The sequence below is a fragment of the Gymnoscopelus braueri genome, assembly GCF_963280865.1.
Source record: "Gymnoscopelus braueri genome assembly, chromosome: 21".
Classification (NCBI taxonomy): Eukaryota; Metazoa; Chordata; class Actinopteri; order Myctophiformes; family Myctophidae; genus Gymnoscopelus; species Gymnoscopelus braueri.
The window spans coordinates 16,283,810-16,310,251 of record NC_137623.1 but is presented as its reverse complement, the minus strand read 5'-3'; the positions used below and the strand labels follow the sequence as shown (position 1 = coordinate 16,310,251).

Genomic DNA, 26,442 nt, shown 5'->3' with positions numbered 1-26,442 from the left:
ACTATTTACAGCCCTTATAACGTCTGTTTGAATATTTGTCTTTTCATTTTCTTACTCTTTGGATAAATTATGACTTTTTCACCGTCCGCTGATGCTGAGTAAAATGGCCGGGCCTGATTTTGTTTATTTTCGGAACACAGTTCTTATATGACGCGATCTAAGATGACCCTATGGGTGATAGCGTGACCCTAGGGGGGATAGCGGCCTCTAGTGGCAGTGATGTCAGACTTCGGTTCTCAATGCACCACCACCACCACCCAGCGTAGCACACAGTCAAATCCAGAGTGTTGTTAACCATTTTAAGCCTGAATTTCTATACTTTCATCGTACAGAAGTACCATGAAGGGTTGCACAGCGAAGAATTGCTGATCTACAACCTCACAATGCGTCTCAACACAACTTGTTTTGAGCTTGCGGAATCGGCTGTTTTCCAAAGACAAGCGATATATAATGGCGTGCCCCACAATAGGGATTGAAAGTGGTTAAAGGAACACTCCAAATTTTTGCTGTGTAATCATATTCCCCACACCTTCACGTCAGTCAGCTAAAACCCCAATGATATATCGTCGCTGTCGGGGGGCAGAAACCTTGTCCATATTTCAACTTTTTTACGTTTTTCCGTAAATTAATGCGGACTAATGTACTTCATCATACAAGAGTGTGTCGACGTGAGTGCTATTTTCACTATTTTAAATCTTTTTTTAAATAATGATAATAAAGGAACGCTTTCGGACATACACAAGGTTTTCCCACCTGACGGTGACGAATTATGCACAGTATCCTCCCCTGTGAGAGAACACCTTCCTTAACCATGTACTGTATTTGTGGAAAAGGTTCTATAACCATGTACTGTATTTGTTGAAAAGGTTCTATAACCATGTACTGTATTTGTGTAAAAGGTTCTATAACCATGTACTGTATTTGTGGAAAATGTTCTATAACCATGTACTGTATTTGTGGAAAAGGTTCTACACAGAATTTACTGTAAGTGTATATTCTCTGCTTCAAGCAGACCTCCGTGTTTCTCCAGTGTTTCTTTCATAGCTAGGGAAGTTAGCTGTCGATTTGTATACGTGCTTTTCCTTTTTTTATCTGCCCTCAGTGTGACTTGATGCAATCAAAGAGGGGGAGGTGCCTGGCTGGCAGAGGGCAGCAGGCCATGTCTCTGTTGCTTTTCAAGTCCAAACGTAACCCGACACCTCAGGTGGAGCGCTATTGATTAAAGTCCAACAACACGCCTACCTACTCTCTCTTTCACTCCCTCCCTTATCATTTACTCAGTGAGCTCGCATGGCACAAGGATGGGAGAATCGATACCGGAGCAGACTCAGTGAAGTGGTTTTATTGTCACGTGGGGAATGTTAAGTTATTTTATTTTATTTAGTTATCATTTTACTTTTGTATTTGATTGAGTTTTGATGAGGGCACAGCTGAACATAGGCGATAGCTGAGTTTCTTTTGGAGTAATGCTGACAGAGATAGATCTCATTGCCATGAGGCACAGACGTACATGTCCCAAAGTCTCCATCTCCTCCTCATGTCTCCGGATCTTCTCCTCAAAGGTTGGTACCCCCCCCCCCCCACTTGCCAGACCAGCTTAAACCTCCCACCGTTTTTATACTGGACCTGGCAGCCTGCCATCATGTCTTTTCCCTAATTTCCCAACTTACCAAGGCATCTGTTGCTTTTTTCTTTTTCCCTTTTCGGTCCGTTTATATTTGGATTGGTTTACACGGCGTGACCCCGTATCCAGTATCACGCTCTAAGAGAGAGAATTGAGAAACTGTCAAAAGAGGAATGTTTGGTTTGGAGCAGTCCATACCGCTTGTGTTATCTTTTCTGTTTAGCGTTGGATCTCTGCGTTGTTTTTATGATCTGCATCCAGTTGTCCATCTGTCGCTTAAACAGATCAATTCAGTGACAGAGTCTGATTGCCTTCCTGATAAAGTTAACCTCCTCATCTCACAAACACAGTAGGCTTTGATCAGTTCCAACATTAAATAGTTTGCTTTAGCAAACGTGTCACCGGTCGCTACTGTCCGCTTTGAGCTAGAGCAGCGTTACTCAACCCGCGGCCCACGGGCCGCATGCGGCCCCAACGCAGCGTCTTGGCGGCCCCTCATGATCAAAAAAATAAATAAAATTTAAGCACAGGATAAAAATATACATTTCCGTTCAAATATATGGTTTGCTACATTAAAAAAAAAAAAAAAACATCAATTGTTACAGGTATAATGCATAGTTTTCTATGCATTTCGGGTTTTTGGGGGGGTTTGACCCCCATTTCTTTTCGGCCGCGCGGCTTTGCCGCGCGCCCAGGGTAGGTGTCCCTTATTTCAATCTCTGGGAGTTGGCAACCCTAACCTTGCCATACCTTAGCTTTTGCTGAACTGATGCCACTGGACATACACACAAAATAAACAGGTACAGTGAAAAGAATATGATGTCAAAATGTACATTTTCTTATAACAATAACAATGCGTAGTGTGTGTTACAAAATCGAAAAATCCAAAATAGGACCGTCATTTTTAGCTTGCGGCCCCTTGGACTTTTGGTATTTTGCTGAGTGGCCCCTGAGCCATCTTAAGTTGAGTAGCCCTGAGCTAGAGTTATTATAGTTTTGATATATTCATTTTGTCAGTTAGGGTGTTTGATATCAGTTTTATGTAGTTTTATGAGTGCATACGTCGTGGCAGTTTTAGCTAGGAATTGGGCTAGTTTTTTTTATTTAGTTTTAGTTTTTCAGGTATTATGAGGAAAGTCTTGATTTATAGAAGCTGGAAAAGATTACATGTCACCAGATAAAACTATTTTATTTAGTTTATTATTTTTTTAACTTTAGTTTAAATCTTATTTTAAGTTAACACCCCCCACCCCTCCCCACCCCCTTTTCGTTAACTATTATAACACTTCTTTGAATTTGAATGTTTGTTAACCTTCTAGCTTCAACGGGTGGTGAAGAGTCACACAGTGAAGTTAGGAGGGGTGGAGGATGGATTGAACCGATCATGGACATTACTAGTCTACATGTGTAAAGCATTTAGACCGGGAAAGAATCTGTCATTTTGAGATTTCTTTGGCTTTTCAGAAATAGCAGATATACAAGCTCAAAGCGTGGCACAGAGGAGGGCTTTGTGTCCTCCTCTGTGCCGGATGATGCATCATCGGTAGCAAGATAAATAAAAAAAATAGCAGATCTACAAGCTCGTAGTGCGGCACTATTTTTGTATAGCCAAAGTATAAAATAAGGGTTATAGCTAAAAATCTAAAATGACACAGATGCGTTCCCGGATTGAATGGGTTAACTAGCTTAGCCTTCTGGGTGTTGCACTGCTATGATGTGTGCCTGCACTGCATACTTATAGCAGTGTATAGAACCACGTCGTCATGGTGTTACTACTCCTAATAAACACTATTTAGACCTGTATGTGCAGCTGAATTTTTATCGTCCAACATACTGTATAGATCCTGTTTAATGCAGCACTCATCCCTTTCCCTTAATACTGTCCTTGGAGTAAGTCATGCTACTGTAACTAGCCTCAGGTTGGCCCTGTGATGGTCTTCAAGGACATCTAAAGCTGGATTTATTTATGTTTCATGCTGGTGACGTGTGTCAGAAGTAGCTGATATACAAGCTGACAATGCACGCATCTTTGCCCCCGACGTGTTGGGAGCGTGTAGATCTGCTACTGTATGTTCGCTGCGTGACACTGCACACAACAAAGCATATCAGGCCCTTAAATCTCTTATCTCCATATTTTAACGTTTTTTTAACAGTTTTTTCGTAAATTAACGCCCTACTTGATCATACTACAGCGTCACACAAAAGCATCAAAAGTTGCAGCTCCGCAAGCTCGAAACGCGGCGCGAAGCGACATGTTTTGAGCTTGTAGATCTGCTACTTTAGCTATATTAGAATTTGAATCCTGAAAAGTAACAGTTTAAGACACAACAGCTTTCCACCCGACAGAGACGATATAATCTATTTTAATGCTGCAGCCCGAATGACGTCATTTCCCTTCATGTCTTCGCAGGCCTATTCCCAGGACGCGTACCTCAAAGGAAATGACGCGTACAGCGGTAACGCCCGGAACATCCCCGAGCCCCCTCCCATATGCTACCCTCGGTTAGAGGTCAAGGCGACGGGCGTGGCCCAGTCCTCCGAGCCAACCGCCGCCGCGGCGGCGGCCACCACGGAACCCCTCCGGGGCTCGTCTCAGGGGCCCGGGAGACGAAGGGCGGGAGCGGACGCCGGGTACCACGGTGTGGAGATCCCCGTCCCGCCGCCGTCTCCTGCCTCGCCACAGCAGCAGGCGTCCAAGACGCAGGCGGTGGTGTGCGCGCGCAATGACAATGTAATAAGGACCGCGTCGGTGGCGTCCCCCGACCCGGTGGACAGGGGGTCCCGCGCGGCTCGGGCCGGACCCAGCCACAGGACAGAGGAGAACCGGTACGTCCCCCCTGCACCTCCCCCAGACGGCAGACCCGGGCCCCTCTTAACCTCGGCACCTCCCGCTGCGTCGCAGCCGCAGTACGCCCCTCCCCTCGTCACCGCGGGCGCAGACCCCCCGCCGGTCTTCCCCTCGCCCTCCAGGCCCGGCCAGATCTACGCAGACACTTTATCCCCGCCCGTACAAGCCACGTCCCTGGCCCCCCCCGCCTCCCCCGGCAGCGCCCTCTCCCCCGCCCTCTCCCCTGCCCTCTCTCCCGCCCCCTCGCCCTACTTGCCCTCCCCTCCCGCCCCCTCCACCCCCCTGCACCAGCAGAACATCGACTGGCGAAACTACACCACCTACAAGGATTACATCGACACCAAGCGGCGGCACAACTACGGCTGCCGCACCATCCAGGAGCGCCTCGACAGCCTGCGCGCCGCCACCGCCGTAGCGGGCGGCGGCTCCGCCTACTCCGCGCAAGCTCCGCTCACTCCTCCTCCGTCCGGCACAGCCCACAGAGGGCCGGCGTCCAGCTCCCAGGCCAGACGGAGGAGCGCGTCACACGACCGAGGCGGGGCGGCGGCGACGGGATGCCAGGGCGCTCAGGCGGCGGGGACGCCGCTACGCAGCGTTTCCCAGGAGAGACTAGGTGGTGGCGGTGCGGCGGAGAGGGCGGCGTCGTCGTCGACCAGGAACTGGCCCCGTAGCGCCTCCCAGGACGCGCTGCCGTCCTCTTCCGCCGCGGGGGTCGCCGAACCTCGGGCGCGGTCCTGCGACTACCTGGGGAGGCAACCTGGTGGGTCGGCGCCCGTCGGGGACAAAAGGGCGGGGCACAACCGGACAGAACTAGAGGACAGGCTCCTGCCTGGCCGAGGAGGAGAGGAGGTCAGAGGGGCGGCGGGTGGTCTGAGAGCTCTGCCCCAGCCTCATAGGACCCAGTCTGGGCAGGAAGCGGAGGGGCGAGGACGGGATGGATTCTCACACTCGCCTCTCGCCGCTCCGGCGTTTACTAAAGGTACGACGGATTCCGCGCCACCGCCCTCTCGGACCGACGGTCTCAAAAGCAGGCCGTCGCGTCTGCCCGTCAAACACTCCCTCTCGGACACGTCGGCCTCCGTACCGTGCGTGGCGGCAGCGGCCGCGGATCCCCTCGGAGACCAAAGAGCCACGCTGACGGCCAACCACCTGGGCTACCCCTCCCCCCTGCAGAGCCTGCAGCTCAGGGTGCGAGCCGACAGTCTGAAGCTGGAGAGCGGGCAGCCGGAGCAGCCCCAGGCGGGGCTCTCCGGCAGGTCCGCCTCGTGCTCGGGGGCGTCCTCCAAGCTTCAGAGACAGACACACGTCGGGGGCTTCGCGTCCTCGTCCTCCGGCTCGTCCGCCGCCGCGGCGGAGTGCGCGGCAGGAGCAGACGCCACCGTGGTGGTGCTGAGAAGGGACAAGAGCAACTCTGGCGCAAACCTCCTCCCTATCCGCCACCCGTCCTACATCCTGGCTATCCACGACCACCACGAGGGGCCGGAGGCTCGCTCTCTGTCCACGCCGGCGCTGGGGAACGTCAGTCTTGCGGAGGGAGGCGGATGGTCTCCCGTGAGACGTCTGGGAGACACGCGCCACGCCTCCGACTCCAACCACCTGGATGACTCCCTGGACTCCATCCCTTTCATAGGTAAGATGTAGTTTAACAATGATAATAAATAACTAACTAATGTTGCATCTCACAATATACATGTGAAGTGTACAGTAGGGACAGCTTATTAGGGAGACTGTAATTAAGAATTTACACTCGATTAAGCCTAATTCATACTAATTTCACTTAACATTTTGCTCACCGAATTTTCCAAAAGAAAAACAATTTAAGCTCACAAGTGTTTCTCTGGAGGTACTGTAAGAGTCAGTAAAGCGGTATAATCATGTAAAGCAGTGGTTCTCAAACTTTTTGCCAAGGACCCCCAATTTAATGTGTTGAACATTTTTCAACATGGAAATGATTATGACGATGATGCAAAAATAACAGCGACCATCTCAAATAATTGCGATGAGGTGATTATGTAATAATTGTGACAGGCCGAGACAGAACTGTTGCTCACCTCAGCTTGCTGTTGTAGCTCCGCCTCTCAACCTTAGTTACCTTCACCACATGTTACCAGTGGTGGAAAAAGTACTCAAATGTGAGTACGCGTTGTGAGCTTGTAGATCGGCTATTTTCAAATAGCCTAGGTATAAAATAGGGCTAAAATGGTTCATGTATGTTTTATAATGTAATCATTTATATCTGCGTAGTAGTTAGTAACTAAAATGTTCAAATAAAAGCGTGTAAAAGTACTGAAAATGTAAAATACTCCAGTAAAGTAAAAATACCTAAAAATGTTACTCAAGTACAGTACTTGAGTAGATGTACTGTACTTAGTTACTTTACACCACTGCATGTTACCATGGCAACTACAGATAGGCAGGGGAGCCTATGGAAGAATTACACCTCATGATGTGTGACATGATGTGAGAAAAGATGTACCTCTAGAATATAATAAGACATTACACTATGATAGGCCATGCTTCTTAGCACACGTTTTATCCAAGGCCATGTACAGTACATTATTAAATGAGACGTAGAATGACTGAATAGATTTGCAGGGTCACTGTTCACTGTGCGTCTTTCCTTGGGCTCGAGGGGCTTTCTATTTTAGAAGGGCAGGAGTTTCAGATGCTCCATTTACCCACCAGAGGAGAAAAGAGGCACTGTAATTGAGAAGGAAGAGGTGTGTGTGTGTGTGTGTGTGTGTGTGTGTGTGTGTGTGTGTGTGTGTGTGTGTGTGTGTGTGTGTGTGTGTGTGTGTGTGTGTGTGTGTGTGTGTGTGTGTGTGTGTGTGTGTGTGTGTGTGTGTGTGATTATTGATTATAATATTTTCTTTGCAATAATTCTATTGATTGTTTGTTTGATTAATCTAATAATGGATAAGTACATTTTTATATCAATATATTGATGCAAACAATTTCAAATCAATTATTTTTTTTATCAATGGATTACTCCAAGTAACTATTGCAGTCTTATTGGACTTAACAGTCCATTTATGCTATTTGACACATGTGCAAACAACATCGGATCAGTGTTGATTTTGACAGCAAGTTTTGATTTAGTTTTAGCTGATCTACAAGTTTCCAACTTAGTTCCCGTTGTGAGCTTGTAGATCTGCTATTTTCGGACTGCGAAAAATGTCTTCTAAATCCTGACAGTTTTCGGAAACACTTCTGTTGATTTGATTTTCTGTGCATCTTATCAAGCCATCTTATCAAGCTTTTTCCATCCTCCTCATAGAATGGGGTGATGAATAAAGACCATTGTTCTCTAACTAGTTAACCTACTTAACCACTCCTCTGTTGATTGAGCACGCTGATACCTTTATGATGGCTTACAATGAGTATATCTCCCATAGGGACTGTCTCCAGTCATTTACACATGCCACTAGAGCAGTGGTTCTCAAACTCTTTCATGTCAAGGACCCCCAAATTGATATGTATTTGGCTGTGGACCCCCATCTGAAAAGGTTTTGTGCTAGGGACCCCCAGAGAGTTTTGAGAACCACTAGTATACAGTAAAGAGAGTATATAGTCTCATAAAGGCCTCATAAAGGCACCTGATTTCCATAGTCACATTATATTTACATCATGTAAATGTATCGCAAAGCACATTGCTGTCATTAGGCGTCAGATTCACTCATTTTATTTGATTAATTCAATTGGTGAACCGGCTTCATGTTAAAAGGATTACACTAAAAAGTCCTGGGGACTTGTTTCCATTGTGGTCCAATCAATGTATTCAATTCATCAACATAGCATACACAATTAACACAATAATACATGTCATCAACAAATACAAACACTATATGTACAAAAGAGATGGGAAATGTACATTTACCTCCCCTTTTGGTCTCCTGATAAATGCTTTTTGAGGCCAGTTTTACTCATTGACTGCCGGAGTATATAAATCAGCCGTTGCCAGCGTTTGTCGCTCCGGGACGATCCACACACAGAGTGAAGCAAAAGACGGAGGAGTGTCTCTGGTTCCATCGGGGCGAAAAAGTGTCACCGCGGCCCTCCGTTCTTTAGTTATTGGCTGTTGAATATAGCTTGTTATCGCCAAAAACACAGAAAAAAACAAGAAAGCAGCGAAAACTGTATTTTTCTAAATCATTATATATAACATTAGATCGGACGGGGCTGGGTTTGTTGGGATCACGTTATTTCCGGGTGTACACTTCTTTGGGAGTTCTAGGATCACTCATAGGTTGGCGAAGAGCGCCCTCTAGCGTGAACACTGAAAACACCAGCATACGTCAAAGGCGGTGTGTGCCAGTCAATGAGTTAATGGATGGTGTCAGGGCATTCCACAGTTTGGTGGCAGAGCAGTAGAATGAGAATTTTCCCATGTTCGTTCTGAATGTGGGTGGTATCAGATCACGGTCGCTCCCTCTAGCGTTGTGGCTGTGGGTGTCACTCACTTTGGAGAAGTAGTTTGACAGGTATGAGGGTATTGAGGGCACTGTCTCTTTGACTATCTTAAATACCTGATATTTCATTTAGCCATATCATGAATCCATTTCTCCCAGAAGACTATCTGCTGTAGGCACAGTAAGTAAGCCTTGCCGAGCCCTGAGGCCCATAGGGCAGGAGACTATCTCCCGTTTCCTTAGTGTGAGGCAGCTTGATGTACAAGTACATCCCCTGGACATGACGCTAGTATGTCGCAGGGACTTACCCCAATCCGACGCTTGATGCTGAGTGCCAAGCAGGGAGGCACTGGGACCCATTATTAGAGTCTTTGGTATGACACGGCCGGGGATCGAACCCAGACCTCCCAGTCTCAGGGCTCTAACCACAAGGCCACTGAGCTGTAGGCACAGTATGTAAATAGTAAAAGGAAGTTCTGGTTTGAGTTGGTCTCTGGGGGATCGTTGATGTTAACCGGGACACTTGGTGGCGGTGGTGTTAATGCACTGGGGGTAGACATCATGTCACAGCCTGGGTGGGATTAGGTGACAGTGTGTGACACTGGACTGCAGGCGACCGTGACACAGTATTCTTATTCACTAATCCTCCGAAACATATACTGTACAGGGGTTATGTACTGTATGCACGCACACGCGTGTGTGTGTACACACACACACACACACACACACACACACACACACACACACACACACACACACACACACGCACGTACGTTTGTATTACTATACTTGTGGTGACATCAACATTTTAAGACAGTGATTTTCTGAATGGCATTTCTTTTTTTTGCCATTTTTAACCATGAGGCCCAAAGCCGAAAAAATAGCTGATCTACAAGCACACACCGCGTCGCAGCCCGACCCGTTGTATGCTTGTAGATCAGCAATTTTTCGGTGCATGACACCAGCGCGCAACTATACGTTTAAATCAGGCATAACTCTTATCACTCTAACCCTAACCCCAACATGGTTCTTTTTTTCTAATTGTAAACCTAACTCTAAAAAACATTTATCTCGTGAGGGCCTCACAACGTCTTATTTCTCAAATTCTACTACACTTGTGGGGACCTCACAAGTATAGTAATACAAAGACACACACACACACACACTGCACCCACCGACCCCCTTAAATGTCTCATATGTCCCTCCGTGTTGCGCTGCAGGGGAAACCTAAGCCCTTCCCATCGACCTAATGCATTGTGACATAACAAAGAAATAAGAGCATTCCTAACAGTTATATCGGCCTCAATTAAATTTCATCGCGCGCCCATTCCAAAAAACTGTCTGCTATGTATTATAAGGCAGTAGTTCTCAAACTTTTTCGTGCCAAGGACCCCCAAATTGATATGTATGTGGCCGCGGACCCCCACCTGAAAATACGTTGTGCCAGGGACCCCCAGAAGCAAAGATTTGTATACAAAATTGCACACATTTTCAAGATTTTTCAAAAATAGCAGTGGCACTCAGTGCCGCACTATGAGCATGTATATCTGCAATTTTTTAATAGCAAAAGTATAAAATATAGATAAAGGGGTTAAAATAATTGTGACGCTTTATTAACTAATTTTGCTGGGGACCCCCTGGAACCCCGCCAAGGAACCCTGGGGGTCCCCGGACCCCATGTTGAGAACCAATGCTGTAACTCATACGGCTTGCAGTGCATGTGAAATGTCACGTCCCCACCTGTCTTTCCAGCGAGCAAACTTATGCTGGTATTTCTGAGGTTTTTGTCTGGAGAAACAAAAAGTCGTCCCCCCCACACACGGCATACGACCGATGTGTATGGAATGGAATGGAAATGCCTCAGATTGATTGTTTTTTTTACGTTTGCCAGGATTTAAAGCGGCACTATGTAACTTTTCTTTTGTGAATTAAATGCAATTTTTTTCCAATCTGTATGGTAGAGCTGAAGGTCAAGATTCAATTTATCCCCTGAGCAAGCAGGGCTGGTAGCTCAATGGTAAAACATTCAACACTTGCGCAGGAAACCGGGTTCAAATCCGGGGTAGAAGGGAAAAGTTACATAGTGCAGCTTTAAGGTTTCCAATTAACCCATTAAGACCTGAGGCGATTCTAAAAATGTTTTCTAAATCCTAACAGATTTTTGGAAAAAAATCAAAAAACATTGTTTTTCACGATTTTTCAAAAATAGCAGATATGCAAGCTCATAGCGCGGCACCGAAGACATCTAAACTGACACAGATGCGTTCCAGGTCTTAGTGGGTTAATAGTGAATAGTTTTTTTCTTCTTTCTTGAAGCAGTTTGAGGTTTGCCTCTTATTAACGTGTCTGCTTAAATGTCTTGTTACTGTACGTGTGCCAGTTCGCCTGCAGCAGGCAGGCATCCTAGGACAAGCTTGAACTTGACCTTGTCCGTCACCCGCTACGTCCGCACGGGCGTATGACTTCATTGTCAGCCAATGAGAGCGGAGCTCTCCTTTCGGTCCTAGTAGTGCCCTAGAAACTGCACGAGAGACGGGCATATCCTCTTACTCTCACTTTACCACTATATTGTACGCAAAGTGTGTACCACTCCTTTTCTAAATTAAGCTCTTGGCTCCCTCGTCTTCTCTTTTGACATTCTCCCCGTAATGTGTTTCGCTGTTGTCGAGCAGAAACCTTGTATCTCCAAGTTTCTTTGTATCTTTCAAGTTTTGTTTCCCTAAATCAAAGCCCTACTTCCATCATACAAGTGTGGCACACAAAAGCAGATCTACAAGCACACAACACCTCGTGATGCGAAGCTTTGTGTGCTTGTAGATCTGCTATTTTCGCTATATATATATTTTTTTTTAAATAATGATAAAAACGGTTTTGGACATATAAGGTTTCCACCCGACAGTGGTGATTTGCATCTTAGATGCCGAATTTAAACGCTTTCCACAGGCAGCGGCAGTGCACTGTACTTACTCATCGGTTCCCGCGAAGGGAATGTTTGATTACCCCCCATCATCATCATCATGCTGTACTGGCATCCATTTCGTCTGTAACCAGCACACATTGTATTGTTCTGCATGCTTTATTGGAGGTCAGCTGGCGCTGCCCTCCTCAAGGTTCGCAAAATTGATATCCCCCCCGCAAAACCAACGCGTGTGTCCAAAATCAGTGCGGTCTGGTCGCCACCGCTGGTTTCTTCCCACAGATTTATTATGAGATATATACACAAACAAACGATTAAATGAACTGGACAGCAATCTGCCCTGCTTGGCAGAAACTATGAGCTGTCATGGGGAATGAACTGTGAGGTGTGTGTGTGTGTGGGTGTGTGGGTGGTGGGGGGGGGGCATCAGATGTTTCGTATTAAGTTGTGCCATTGAATCTACTGAGAAAGACTTTGCCTCAGCACTTTTTGGGGCCGAGAGGAATTTTATCATTTTTTAGTATCTCTTTTGAGTGATTTCTTCCCATAATTACATTTTGTTTCAGATATTATGTGGAATATTCCTGCAAAAATGTACGAGCATTATGAACAACAATCAAGGCTATGAAACAATGCCATGAAAAATGGCTAAATAAACTGTACATCTTACTAAAACTAGACTAAAACTAAAACATGTGAACTAAAGCTGACTAAAGCTAAATAAAAATGTGCTGTCAAAATCAACACTGCATTAGTGTGAGATCCTGTGTGCTGTGCGGTGCAAGGATATGAAGTGTGACCTGCTCCCTGGTTAAAGCTGCACAGTGCTCAGGCAGACACACTGCAGTGTGCCTGGATTAGTCACCATATACAGTATAATACTTATGGCTCATTACTGGGTGTATATCAATTCCTCATTTGTTTTTAGGGCTTGTCATCTTCTTGATAATGGGTGATATCGGTGGCAGTGACGCACACTTATGCAATGTTCCTGTTCCATGCGTGTGTGTGTGTGTGTGTGTACAGTACTTGTACCAGCTGCAGGTAGCCTCCCTGACGATGTCTTTTTTTTTTCTATCTACAGACATAACTGCAATTGCTCTACAGTACACAGTACAATCCTCAGTTCCATGTGTGCTTATCTTAATGTTCTATTGCTGTCTGAGTGCACGGCGGAATTTGTGTTTGAGCAAGAGATAACGGAGGTGAAAGGACTGTAGTGTCACCGCTCACCATGTGTTAACACGTACGACTGAACACATCACTGTATCACGCTCAACTTGTGTGTTCAATTATCGTCTCAGTCATGACTTAACCCATTAAGTACCTGAGGCCGATTCCACTAATGCCTTCTGAATCAGTAGTTCTCAAACCTTTTCGTGCCAAGGGTCCCCACGTTCATATATATGTTCATATATATTTGGTCGCGGATGTACAAGCTCGCAGTGACGCGTTGTGAGCTTGTACATCTGCTATTTTTGAATAGCCAACGTATAAAATATGGATAAAGGGGTTAAAATGATTGTTATGCTGTATATTAACACATTTAGCTGGGGACCCCACTTTTAGAACCAATGCTCTAAATAAAAAAATATATGTATATGGGTTAACCTGACTTTGCAACGACTTCACTCATCAGCTCTGGCTGCTGGGGTCGAGCGTTTCATAAAAACCCCCAGCCAGCCAACTGGCTGCCGTTTTATGCTGTTTAACAGAAAGAAGTCATGGACAGCATTTCATTTCCATGTTTATGTTGGACATGTGAGAAGTATGTGATCTGTGCTGGAATGTAAAAATGGTAATAAGGCACATGATGAGTCAGTGTGTGTTGTTTGCATGACATCGTGCCATAGTACAGTAGCTGTAGAAGAGTTGGATGAAGGCACTTGTTTGTTTGTTTGTTGAGATTGTTTGTTTGTTATGCGATTTAGCATTTTGCTAAAAGTACAGAGGTACAGTTATACAATAATGCTAAAAGGACAACTCAAATAGCCCTGAGGGCTTGTTTCCATTGTGGTCCTGTTTATTCAATTCATTCAAGACATATAAAGACATACAACACTATACAATAAATCATCAATACTAGGAGATACTAAAAGTATATTATTTACAGAAAAACAGTGGAGGATCATTTCTTTTGGCAAGCTAGAAGACTTGTCTAGGTGCTCTTTTATGGCGGTTTTGAAGGAGGGTAGGGAGTCGCACTTTTTGATGGCTGTTAGTAGGGCGTTCCACATTTTGGTGGCATAATAGTAAAGTTAATTCATCCCCTTGTTTGTGCCGAATCCGGGGGGGAATGAGATCAGTGGAGCTCCCTCTGGTGTCGTGCCCGTGGGCGTTACTCACGTCTGCAACGGTGTGTTTTTCTCTCCCCAGACGAGCCGTCCAGTCCCAGCATGGAGCTGGACAGCATACGCATTCCTGCGTCCGCCTTGATATGTGGAACTCCCCTGATCACCACCATCCCACCCAGCCCCACCTCCCCCTCTGCTCTCTTCCGGCGCCAGCTGTCGCACGACCAAGGTAATCCGCGCTATCAAGCCTGTGTGTGTGGGTGTGTGTGTGTGTGTGTGTGTGTGTGTGTTCGCATTTGACGTCAAGTTACTGGTTTGTAGGTTTGGCTGCTTATGACGATAGTTGGCCATATTCACATGGTGGCCTTTTCTGCTCTTATGTCATACTTGGGATGCGGTTTCCCGTCCTCCTTAAGCATGAACCAAATGGCCGCTGTGTGAATATGATCAAATGGGTCTACGCCGAATAACTGTATGACCCTCTCTTAATAGATTCTCTCCGTCTCACAATTACCGAGTCAGATTCTGGAGCCAAAACGGAGCGGTCCAAGTCCTATGATGAGGGTCTGGATAACTACAGGGAAGAATGCCGGGGGTGAGTTCTGATTACTGGGGGCGTATAAACAAATACAATTGTGTTTGAAGTGTTTGATGTACTGGAATGGCAGCTTGTGCCTTACTTTGCATCTGCACATCACAGAATCTTTCTGGAACGGCATGCTCTCATGTCTGATGCTTTCATTTCAGCGTTTGCACGCAGTCAGCGCTTAGTCAAGCATTGATGAAATGATGATAAACATTTTAGTTGGAGCCTGTCTAATATCTGTTCCTCTCTCCCGTTCAGGAGGTCCTTAATGCCAGAGCTTAAAGGGCTCAAAGGGAAGGTGAGTCCAGTTATCGTGCACCACCATCGGTTTCCTTCGGTTTGGCAGCTCATTGGTTCACAACAGATAACGTTCTATCCATTTGACTGGACTCTCTTTTCTCTGTGTTTCGCCCAGGTGGGCGTGGTTTTGAGGTTAGGTTTAGGCATAGTTTCTGTGAGGTTAGGGTTAGGTTTAGGTATTAGCATAGTGTTTGTGAGGTTAGGGTTAAGGTTAGGTTTAGGCATAGTGTTTGTATGGTTAATACATATCAATTTTGGGCTTGTTGACGCAAAAAAGTTTTGAGAATTACTGTCCAAGCGTGATCCACAATTCAAACTTTTAGTTAAAGTAACTCTCAGGATTATGCTTCATAATGTTTTGTGTTGTCCATCACTAGTCTGTGGACCGGTCATCAGAGGACTCAGGGTCCAGGAGGGATTCGTCATCAGATGTGTTCTGTGACGCCACCAAGGAGGGTCTGCTGCACTTCAAACAGCTGAGCACAGACAAGAGCAAGGTGTGTGTGCCGACCAAACACACTCCCACAGGCCTGCAACATGCACGTGTGTGTGTGTGTGTGTGTGTGTGTGTGTGTGTGCGTGTGTGCGTGTGTGTGTGCGTGTGTGCGTGTGTGTGTGTGTGTGTGTGTGTGTGTGTGTGTGTGTGTGCGCGCGCAAACAGAGTAGGGCTGCAGAATTGATACATTTTTTATCATGATTTTGACTTCCCACAATTAAATTAACATGATCGTCTGATTATTGACATTTAAAATATGATGCATTGTGAGCTTATAGATTGGTTGTTTTCGGCATGCGAAGATTACAATGTAAAAGTGAAAGCAGTGGCCCGTTGATTTAATTCAGTGTTAAGTTTTGATATTCATTCTGAGATGCACATATTTTATTTTGATTCAAAAATGTGTGCATTAGCAGGAATGTTTATGTGGCATAAAATTAATGTGAAAGCAGTGTTACATTATGTCTATGTGACAGACGCATACAAATATAAATCACCAAAATAAATGAATAATCGTGATCTCAATATTGATCATAATAATAATGGTGATAATCCTTTTGGTCATTAGGTAGGTCAAAGCATTACATAGCCTGTGACATGGTTTATAAACTGTTGCAGGACTGATAAGGGCCGTCCTCATTTTCAGACCATATCCCCTTACCTTTGTTTGACTGCTCTCTGACTCTGACTATGCTGTCATCATGTATGTTTCACTGGTTGAACCAGTTCGGGTCACTGGGTTTACTACGTCTGACCTGATTCTGTCCCATATGACCCACTCACGTTGCAGTGAAGATATTATCATCTTGTATTATATTATATCCGTAGGACTGGTTTTAAGGGGGAGGGCGAGCGTTGTCACGCTCGAGTCCACAATGTCTTATGGTAATAGGATAGCCATGTGATGCAAGATAGAGGTATCGTTCTTGCTCGTCTTCTTCTTCTTGAGGTTGAGGTTGTAAGGCTCAATCTCGTGGTTTGGAAGTTGAGTTCTTCTTCCTTGGCAGTCAATTATATGCTTGGTATCAAAGATATGGTGATATCTGATTAACTGTTCAAAATGTTCGCTTTGAAAAAAAATACATATATTCAAAGATTTGCACACATTTTCTAGATTTCAAAAATAGCAGATCTACAAGCTCATAGCAGCATGAAATGACGTGCTAAGAGCTTGTAGATCTGCCATTTTTGAATAGCCAAAGTATAAAGTAATGGTTAAAGTGGTTAAAATGATTGTGACACTACAGTAGGCTATATATATATACTGTAGGTATGTTAACTACTTTTGCTGAGGACCCCCTGGAACCCCCCCCAAGGACCCCTTGGGGAACCAATGTGCTACATATATATATATATATAGCTAAAATCTAAAATGACACACATACTTTTCCCGGATTGAATGGGTTAAGATGGCAACGACAATAAGCAAACAGATTAGAGGTAAATGCTTTTCCATTTTTGCCCCATAAATAAATTCTCTTGAACGGCCCTTCTCTCTGCAGCGCGTGGTGGGCGGCGGCATGCGTCCATGGAAACAGATGTACGCAGTGCTGCGAGGCCCCTCCCTATGCCTATATAAGGACAGAAAGGAGGGGCAGGCCCACGCCAACAACTGCCAAGCGGTGGACGAGCCCCTGCCAATCAGCATCAAGGCCTGCCTGGTGGACATCTCGTACAGCGACACGAAGCGCAAGAACGTGCTGCGGCTGACCACGTCGGACTGCGAGTTCCTGTTCCAGGCGGAGGACAGGGAGGACATGTTGGCCTGGATCAGAGTCATCCAGGAGAACAGCAACCTGGATGAGGAGGTGAGGAAGACACTGTGCACTCACCGGGACTCTCTCTTTTCCCGGTGTTTCGCCCAGGTGCACGTGGTTTTGAGGTTTAGGCTGTTAGGTTCGGGTTAAGGTTAAGGTTAGGCATAGTGTTTGTGAGGTTAGGGTTAAGTTTAGGCATAGTGTTTGTGAGGTTAGGGTTAAGTTTAGGCATAGTTTTTGTGAGGTTAGGGTTAGGATTAAGGTTAGGTTTAGGTATAGTTTCTGTGAGGTTAAAGGTTAGGGTGTAGGTGCCACCTGGGCGACACCAAAGAAAGAGGGAGTCCCGTGCACTCACACTGATGAGATGGCTTTAGGAAAGGTAAAGCATTGCCGTGCCTCACCCTCCTTAGCAGCAGTCCAGTGTAATCACATCGTCTCTGTTGGGTGGAAACCTCATATGTCCAAAACTGTTACTTTTCAGGATTCAAATTCAAAAGCATCAAAAGTAGCAGATCCTCAAGCTCGAAACACGTCGCTTCGCGCCACATTTCGAGCTTGTGGATCTGCTTCTTTTGATGCTTTTGTGTGACGCTGTAGTGTGCTCAAGTAGGGCGTTAATTTACGGAAAAACACAAAATATGGCGATTGCCTGACAGCAACGATTCACATATGCTGTTGGCCACTGAGCAGCTCCAGTGTGTGGGGTTTCCCTGTCACTTTTCCCCGCCTAGATTTTCCCCAGCCAAGTGCAGAATCCAGGTTGGAGTTACAAGCCTGTTGCTCCAAACCTGCCCAGGCTACCATTGCCACTGTTGAGTAATCCTATACTGTATCTAAAGTGCTGGTGATGCCTGATATGCAACCGCTTTCATTTGTTTGTTTTATAACGGTATAGTAGGCTACTTTACACTCACGCCAGAGGTGACAGTATGCACGCAAAACAAATGTTGAATAATTTTGTATTTTTTTTAACACAAATCTTCTGGGGGGCCCTGGCACCAAACATTTTCAGATGGGGGGCCGCGGCCAAATACATATCATTTTGGGGGTCCTTGGCACGAAAAAGTTTGAGAACTACTGCCATACAGTATATTGGTTGTGTTGTGCAAGCATGCTGCAACACTCTGCAGCAGTGATAGGATATATAGGTCACAACAACACACATCAACTTGACAGATGCTCCTTTAGAACAACAACAGTGTGTCTTAAAATAGGGTCATGATGCTTATAGCAAGGTCTTACCCCGTTAGAAACCCAAGCCCCTCTTTCCCCTCCATTGACTCTGTAACCACACTAAGGCATTCCAATATCATTAGCTCTGTCACCCGATAGCCGCACGTTACGTAAAGGTGTGGCGTATGGCCTTGGGGGGGGGGCATACGCCACACTTCATAGACTCCTGTTGTTGTCTGTGATGAATTAACTGTCTTCTTCCGTGCCCCCCCCCTTTTCCTTCCCTTCTTTTCTTCTTTCTTTTCTTTTTTTAGAACGCAGACTTCACCAGCCGTGACCTCATCAGCAGGAAGATCAAGGAGTACAACACCTTGATGAGGTAAGCAGAGGAGGGGGCTGACGACAGAGGGGGGCCGGTTCCAATTCCGTGGAGGACAGTTGCAATTGGTTGCCAGTCAGTTGTACTCACTTGTCTGTTTGTGCTCGCGTGCCTGTGTGTGTGTGTGTGTGTGTGTGTGTGTGTGTGTGTGTGTGTGTGTGTGTGTGTGTGTGTGTGTGTGTGTGTGTGTGTGTGTGTGTGTGTGTGTGTGTGTGTGTGTGTGTGTGTGTGTGTGTGTGTGTGTATGTGTGTGTGTGTGTGACCCAGCCCCACGGGCAGCAAGACGGAGCCCTCCCCCAAACCGTCGCGGCAGTCCCTCAGCATCAGGCAGACCCTGATGGGAGGGAAGGCAGAGTCCAAAACACCGAGCCCACAATCACCCAGAGCCGAGCAGGAGAGGAAGAACATGCATAAAGGTGAGGAGAGTGACTTTAAACTTTATTTCCCCACACTTCGGGGGACACTGGCATTTGTGTGTGTATGCGTGTTACCTAAAGATGTGTGTGTGTGTGTGTGTGTGTGTGTCTTGTAATGAAACCCATTTCAAACTTGAGTCTAAAGGGCATTTTCCATCCTAGCTTTGATCAAGTATTTGAGCGGTACAAACGCGCAAAGGTTCACACTCAAAAGAGATGACTAAGAGAAAGCCGAAAGGCGTTTAAATCATTTTTTAAATCGAGGGGGTTGACAAGAGCGTTTGTGCTCTTGGCCAACCCCCTCGTAAGAAAACGATTTAAACGCGTTTTGGGCTTTGTTAGTCATCTCTTTGAGTGTGAACGTTCAAATGTTTTGTGCTGCTCAGTGGGGTGGTGACTCACGCCATACAGTAGCTTTGATGAGCATCTGTCATGCTTTTTACTTTTCAGATGCATGATAGTGGATCTTGCTCTTGTAATGATTTGGAATGTTTGAGCTCTCTTAACCACTAAAAAAGTGGTTCTCAAACCTTTTCATGTCAAGGATCCCCAAATTGATGTGTATTTGGCTGCGGACCCCCCATCTGAAAATGAAAAATCAAGACTATTCAAAACATTTTCAAAAATAGCAGATGTACAAGCTCCGAGCGCAGCACGAAGTGACACACTGTGAGCTTGTATATCTCATTTACTACTTTTGCTGGGGACCCCCTGGAACCCCCCCCCCCCCTTAAACCACTCTTCCAGGGGTCTATGCTAGGTCCCCTGCTTTTTTCACCCTCAACACCAAATATCTTCAGTGAAAATACCCAATCTGCAAGCTCTATGTCCGCCCCACCAGAATAGGGAAGCTAGGTTTCATAATGGTTAATAATTGGCTGCCAATGTTTTCCTCACGGTTGGCGTTCCTCTGTCCTCTAGACGACACCAGCCCACCCAAGGACAAGGGGACGTGGAGGAAGGGCATATCGGGGAGGATCAGGAAGCCCTTCGAGAAGAAGCCCCCTGTGGGGGTCACGTTTGGAGTGAGGCTGGACGACTGTCCCCCTGCACTGACCAACAGGGTAGGACTCACTACTACCTCCATTTAAAACCTCACTGTTCAGCCATTATTTTACCGTATGCTCATGTTGTATGTATGGGTACACGACGTCACCCTGTTGTAGAACGTGTGTGTTTTGCTCTTGAATGGACCTGCTGTATGTATGCGATGGTGTACAGCAGGGGTGGGCAACTTTGATGATGGAGAAGGCCACTATATTTCCACACTCACTCCAGAGGGCCACATTTCATATACTGTCGGGCCATTCTATGTCACACAAAAGTAGCAAAAATAGCAGATCTACAAGCTGAAAACGCGACGCGTTTTGAGCTTGTAGATCTGCTATTTTTGCTACTTTTGAATTGGAATTCAGATTTTCTTGTTGCTATTTTTGGAATCCTGAAAAATTACTTTTTTATTTAATTTCACATGCATTTAGTTATACTTATGTTAACTTTATGAACTTAAATACAAATACATTGGACATAAAAAAGACAAAAGAATTTCAATACTAATCATTAACACATCCACTGCCAAGGGCTAATCTCATAATGTACTCACCAGTGCCAAGGTGTTTTTGTTGTTTTTTTGTTTTTTTCATGTCGCCATAGATCTTGTTAAAATCCTTAAGATTGAGCGCTACACAGTCTGTTTACATCCGCGGGATCTCCCTGTATCTCCCAGTGAAAACCACGTGTCAAACGGGGCATCCATGTTTGAGTTAGAGCGGATTACGTTAAACAGTGAAATGCGAGGAGAAAAAACTACAGGAAGAGAATTGAGTTTCAGTTTCGTCTGTAGAACGAGGGCGGGCGTGATCGTGAAAACCGGATCCCAAATAATTCTATTTCCTGTCATCAAACCGGAAACGGAAGTGGATCAAAAAAATTCCGAAAGTGCACCCGGACCGCGCATGCGCGAAAAGACCGCAGCCCGTAGGGCTACGGTCTCGGCGCTTAACAGTTGGATTTAACGGCCCGTAGGGCTACGGTCTTGGCAGTTAATGTGTTAAGCTACTAATATAGATATAGATAAGTAATTAAAGCGGGTCATGTTTGCATGTTTGGAATTGTAACAGCTGAAATCAATAATATATCAGTAATCCGATATTAACCTGCGGGCCGCAAGGTGAGGGCTGCATGTGGCCCCCGGGCCGCCGGTTGCCCATGTGTGGTGTACAGTGTTATTGAATGCCGTAAATGGAGTTAATTGTTGTTGTATTATAACACCATCACTTTTATGGTGTACATTTTTTCTTACCAACAACAACTCACAAAGTTTCAGTCGTATGAACATCTTTGATAATAATTAACCACTTTCACCCTGCTGTCCCTTATTATGAGCATGACATTAGAGGCAAGATTTCTTCTCAATGCTTCACGTTGTGACGCGTTAAGGTTAAATGGTTAAGTCTTGAACTTCAAAGTAAACTTTGGTTAAGTCTTCCCTTTTTTTTTTACATGTTGTGTTGCAGTTTGTGCCCCTGATTGTGGAGGTGTGTTGTAACCTGGTGGAGGACCGGGGGTTGGAGTACACAGGGATCTACCGCGTCCCGGGGAACAACGCTGCCATCTCCAACATGCAGGAAGAGCTCAACAACAAGGGAATGAACGACATCGACGTCCAGGATGATGTGAGTGTTGATTTTGTCGACTAACACTATGATTTTGATTTTGTCGACTAAAACTATGACGAAAAATGGCGGTCGACTGCCTTTTTTCACTGACAAAAACGAAGCTATGATGACTAAAACTATGACTAAATATACTGACAATTTCGCCCCAAAAATAAAGACTAGACAAAAATGTTAGGGAGGGACTAGTGGAGAAGAGATCCAGTACTAAGACAAGTAATTTTATGCTTTCGAAAATAACCAATGTACAAGCTCACAACACGTCGCAAAACTATGTGGAATTACTAAAACTAAATAAAAACTTGCTGTCAAAATGAACACTGCTGTTGATTTGTGTCTAAGATGATTACTTAAGTACTTATTAGTTACTTTGTAGCATCCTTGTTATCTTAGCACTTGACAAATGTTCATGGAACTTGACTCTGGATGAGGGCATCTACTGCTCTCTGGCTAAATTGAAGATTGTATGATCTTCAATTTCACACACTAACCCACCCTTGTATCCCATTTGACAGAAATGGCGGGACCTCAACGTCATCAGCAGTTTACTGAAGTCCTTCTTCCGAAAGCTCCCAGAGCCTCTCTTCACCAACGGTGTGAACAGAATACCTTTCTCTTCATAACAGTACACATTGTTGGTGTCTTTATGCCACCTAGTGGCCAATGGCTGCAACTACAATCTATCAGAGCGTCTGTTCACAAAATGATGCTTTTGTTTGAAGTTTTCGTCGTCTTGTCTTTCCCTGCAGATAAGTATGCAGACTTCATAGAGGCCAACAGAATAGAGGATCCAGTGGACAGACTAAAAGTGATCAAAAGACTGGTGAGTTCCTAGTATAAGCATATACATCACTAGTCTTCTCCTCATTGATGGCATGGGTGCAACAGTTAATATAACTTATCTATCAGACTAGATTATTGTAATGCTCTCTTTGATGGACTGACAAAGTAGGTGTTAAAGGAGTAGTTCACCCCCCAAATAACTTTTTTTCTATTGATTTCTCACCCCATGGAGCCTTGAATTCATGGATATTTATTTGTTTTTGTCGCATTCCTTCCTTTATTATTTGATTATAATAAATTTAGCCCCATTGATTCCGGTAGGAGACACAAATGCATTTGTGTCTCCTACCGGAATCAATGGGGACACATTTATTATAATCAAATTATTGGCTTAGGAATGTGACAAAAACAAAAAAATATCTATGAATTCAAGGCTCCAGATGGTCAGTAATCAATAGAAAAAAAGTTATTTTGGGGGTGAACTACCCCTTTAAATAAACTCCAAATTGCTGCTGCCAAGAGTTTCAATTAAAACCAAAACATTTTAATATATTCACTCACTCCTATTTTATCTTTTATCTGGTTTCTGCCCGACAGCAACGATATGTAATTGTGTATTTTGTGTCTTAGTTGACCTTTTGGATTTTTATTTTGAAGCACGTTGAGTCTGCCCTTGTTGTATGAAATGTGCCTAGTAATCGATAGAATAAATACTAATAATCATAATTAATATGATAATGGACTGTCCGTTTTCTTCCAGCTCCATGAGTTGCCAGACCATCATTATGAAACCCTCAAGTTCCTCTCGGCTCATCTGAAGACGGTGGCTGACAACTCTTCTCAGAATAAGGTAAGAAAATGAACCCCCACGCTAGTCTTAATCCATTAAGACCGGGAACACATCCGTGTAATTTTAAGATTCCTTTACAATTTTTTTCTTTCTTTCTACAAGCTCATAGCACGGCTATGAGCTTGTATCTGCTATTTTTTAATAGCCAAAGAAATCTATGTCCAAAGCTGTTACTTTTCAGGATTCAAATTCAAAAACGGCAAAAGTAGCAGATCTACAAGCTTGTGGATCTGCTACTTTTTACAAAAAGAAAAACTATGGAGATAAGAGGTTTCTTTGTTTTTGGAAGTGTAAGAGAGGCTAATACATGTTCTGTATACAACAGGTTGGAGTTCATTATTTGACTGTGTGTTGTGTTGACATTAATTTCCTTGCATTAGATGGAGCCACGGAACCTGGCCATAGTGTTTGGTCCCACTCTGGTGCGCACCTCAGAGGACAACATGACGCACATGGTGACACACATGCCGGACCAGTACAAGATAGTAGAGACGCTCATTCAAAACGTGAGTACAGCCTCTGGAATGATGTTTGGGACACCTTAGTAGTGGGTCCTCCTGGAGACTCGGTGTGTACTGGTGTCCATTGTAGTCATCCACGCTAACCCATTCAATCCGGGAACGCATCTTTAGATTTCTTTGGCTACTCAAAAATAGCAGATCTACAAGCTTGTAGATCTGCTATTTTTGGAGGAGAAAAAAAAGGCGAGAATGTGTGCAAATCTTCGAATATGTATATAGATTGTTAACTAAAATCTTTGCTTCTAGGGGTCCACTCACTGGAACAAAATATTTTGAGATGGGGGGGTATCTCATTTATACCTGTAAAGTTATTTTTAGATAGATCGAGTGCAGGTGTTAAATGTTTCTCTTTCTTTTGTTCTAGTATGAATGGTTTTTCACTGAGGATGGCAATGGAGAGCCAAAGGTGAGTGCAAGCATCGCTGTCTAAAACGTTACTTTTTTGCCATAAACATTTTTGGAGTTAATTTGATAGTTAAGTATTAATTGTTCTGTAAATATAGTACATTCTGTAAATTGATGTTTGTATTCGGGATGTCTCAGCCAATAACTTAAACATTGTTTGTTGATGCATTACTGCAGCAGATTTGATAAATAAAATAAAACAAATTAACCACTTATGCCCTATATACTTCATTCGTTCATTGTATGACAAATAGTGAAAATAGCCCAAAGCGTACAATGCATCACATCATATTCACAGCCTATAATGACAGGCCCCAAAATAGGGAACGCCAGTTTGAAAGTACTGTAGCTAAAGTTACAAACACATAACCAAGCCTGTCCCCACCGTCCAGCACTGAGGTTGTCACTCTGTTCCGTCTCTAGACGGCGTCACAGGAAGAGAGCGCGGTGGAGTCCCAACCCGTCCCCAACATCGACCACCTGCTCACCAACATCGGCCGTACAGGATCCACGCAGGGTGAAGTATCAGGTAACAAGCTCTCACCTGGACCAGACCAACTTCTGTGGTGGGTCAATCTTTTACTATACCTTCCCCACTACGTTCTCTGAGGGACCGAATATCTGTCTGATAGGCTTGTTGCTCTGTAATGGAAACAAATGATAATAATACTGTTTAAAGACTTTTAAATCCACATATTAATGTTGATGGATACTGCTGCTTCCTCTACCCCCCAAAAAAACGATGCCCCCCCAACACCTCCCCGCTTCTTTGGCTGTTTGCCATTAGATAGAAATGTCTATGGCAAACCAACCACGACTCAAAAAATATTTCTTATCACTTCTCCCACTGGGTCTCTGTTGCCACAAGCTGAGAGGTGATAGAACCAATTGTCAACACTTCCTTCATTTGCTTTGAATGACATCTCCCTGCTTCGGTAATAAGTCAGTATTAACGCTCTCTGCGACTTTAGAGCAGAAAGCTAAGAATCTGTGAAACCGCCCCCACCCACCAACTCCCTCCTAGCCACTTTATACCAAACACAACTGGGCACAAGTGTGTGTTTTGTCTGAAATCCCCTTTTCCCTTAATCCTGCCTACTGTTGCACTAACAACAGCATGTTCTTTCCTAAAAGACGACAATGGAGTTGATGTGTGTTTTGTTAAGTGAAAGGCGACCTGTGATTCCTCTCTCTAGTGAGGCTCTGTCGGGTGTCCTAACGGCTTCCCCCCCCCCCCCCCCCCCCCCCTCAACCACTCACACATACAATGATCTTGACACAGGCCACGTGGGCGGAGTCTATCACACCATGATGTCACTGATGGACTCTATAATGTCCGCCATGGAAAGCTGGGACTGTAGGAAGAAGGAGGATTGTTGCCCCCAGTGTAGCTGCCTAGTCTGCAGAACCCCGCGGTTCTTTTGAGAGAAACGTGCCAAAGACAAAATGAGAAGGGGGATGCAGAAAACGTAAAAAAAAAAAAACACCAAAGCAAAGTGTTTGACAAAGAAAACGTTGGGCTATGCACGGTACTGTACAGTATCCGGGTGTTGTTGTTGTTGGTGTTGTTGTTGTGTGTGGGGGTTCTGTCAGAGTAATACCACACACAGACCGGTGCTACTGTCTGAAAAGGCTCTCCGCTGTCTCTCCATACTGTCTTGCAAGCTTGCCAACAGGAGAGAGATAGCATGGTATGGTGTTCTTTATATACCCCCCAGGTTTCTTTCTCACCAGTCAATGTCACATACCGTACCACCATCTGTCTTCAAAGAGGGGCATGTAGGGGGGCTTGGCTTATGTCATAAAAAATACAAAATAAATTAATAAACACAAAGATTTTTTTTAAAGAAAGCTGATTGGTACGCAGAGATGAATTAGATGGCAGCAAGTGATTGTAGGTTATTCCTTTGCTGACGTTCTCGTTTAGTGTTTTTTTTTCTTTTATGTTTTCTTCTCTTTTTCGTTAGCTAGCCCCTCTGTGACCCCCCCGTCACCTCTGATCTTTTGGT

General features: G+C 44.8%; 1 protein-coding gene across 5 annotated transcripts in view; it reads left to right on the top strand.

Annotated features, from left to right (window-relative positions):
* The window catches only part of arhgap21a (Rho GTPase activating protein 21a), a gene marked incomplete at its 3' end in the record, with an annotated part of 70,117 nt that overhangs the window by 36,991 nt on the left and 6,684 nt on the right, over nucleotides 1-26,442 (top strand). For 3 of the 5 annotated variants that reach the window (XM_080417814.1, XM_080417815.1, XM_080417818.1), the window contains 16 exons: nucleotides 4,035-6,102; nucleotides 14,175-14,321; nucleotides 14,585-14,687; nucleotides 14,937-14,976; nucleotides 15,356-15,475; nucleotides 16,977-17,282; nucleotides 18,719-18,783; nucleotides 19,051-19,199; nucleotides 20,121-20,263; nucleotides 21,716-21,874; nucleotides 22,390-22,468; nucleotides 22,624-22,697; nucleotides 23,418-23,507; nucleotides 23,888-24,013; nucleotides 24,393-24,434; nucleotides 24,857-24,962. In XM_080417814.1, the coding sequence (XP_080273940.1) occupies nucleotides 4,035-6,102; nucleotides 14,175-14,321; nucleotides 14,585-14,687; nucleotides 14,937-14,976; nucleotides 15,356-15,475; nucleotides 16,977-17,282; nucleotides 18,719-18,783; nucleotides 19,051-19,199; nucleotides 20,121-20,263; nucleotides 21,716-21,874; nucleotides 22,390-22,468; nucleotides 22,624-22,697; nucleotides 23,418-23,507; nucleotides 23,888-24,013; nucleotides 24,393-24,434; nucleotides 24,857-24,962 (3,817 nt within the window). Of the gene's footprint in view, nucleotides 1-874; nucleotides 1,205-1,288; nucleotides 1,563-4,034; nucleotides 6,103-14,174; nucleotides 14,322-14,584; nucleotides 14,688-14,936; nucleotides 14,977-15,355; nucleotides 15,476-16,976; nucleotides 17,283-18,718; nucleotides 18,784-19,050; nucleotides 19,200-20,120; nucleotides 20,264-21,715; nucleotides 21,875-22,389; nucleotides 22,469-22,623; nucleotides 22,698-23,417; nucleotides 23,508-23,887; nucleotides 24,014-24,392; nucleotides 24,435-24,856; nucleotides 24,963-26,442 lie in introns of those variants that run through there. The other 2 variants (XM_080417817.1, XM_080417816.1) reach the window with 2 other exon arrangements.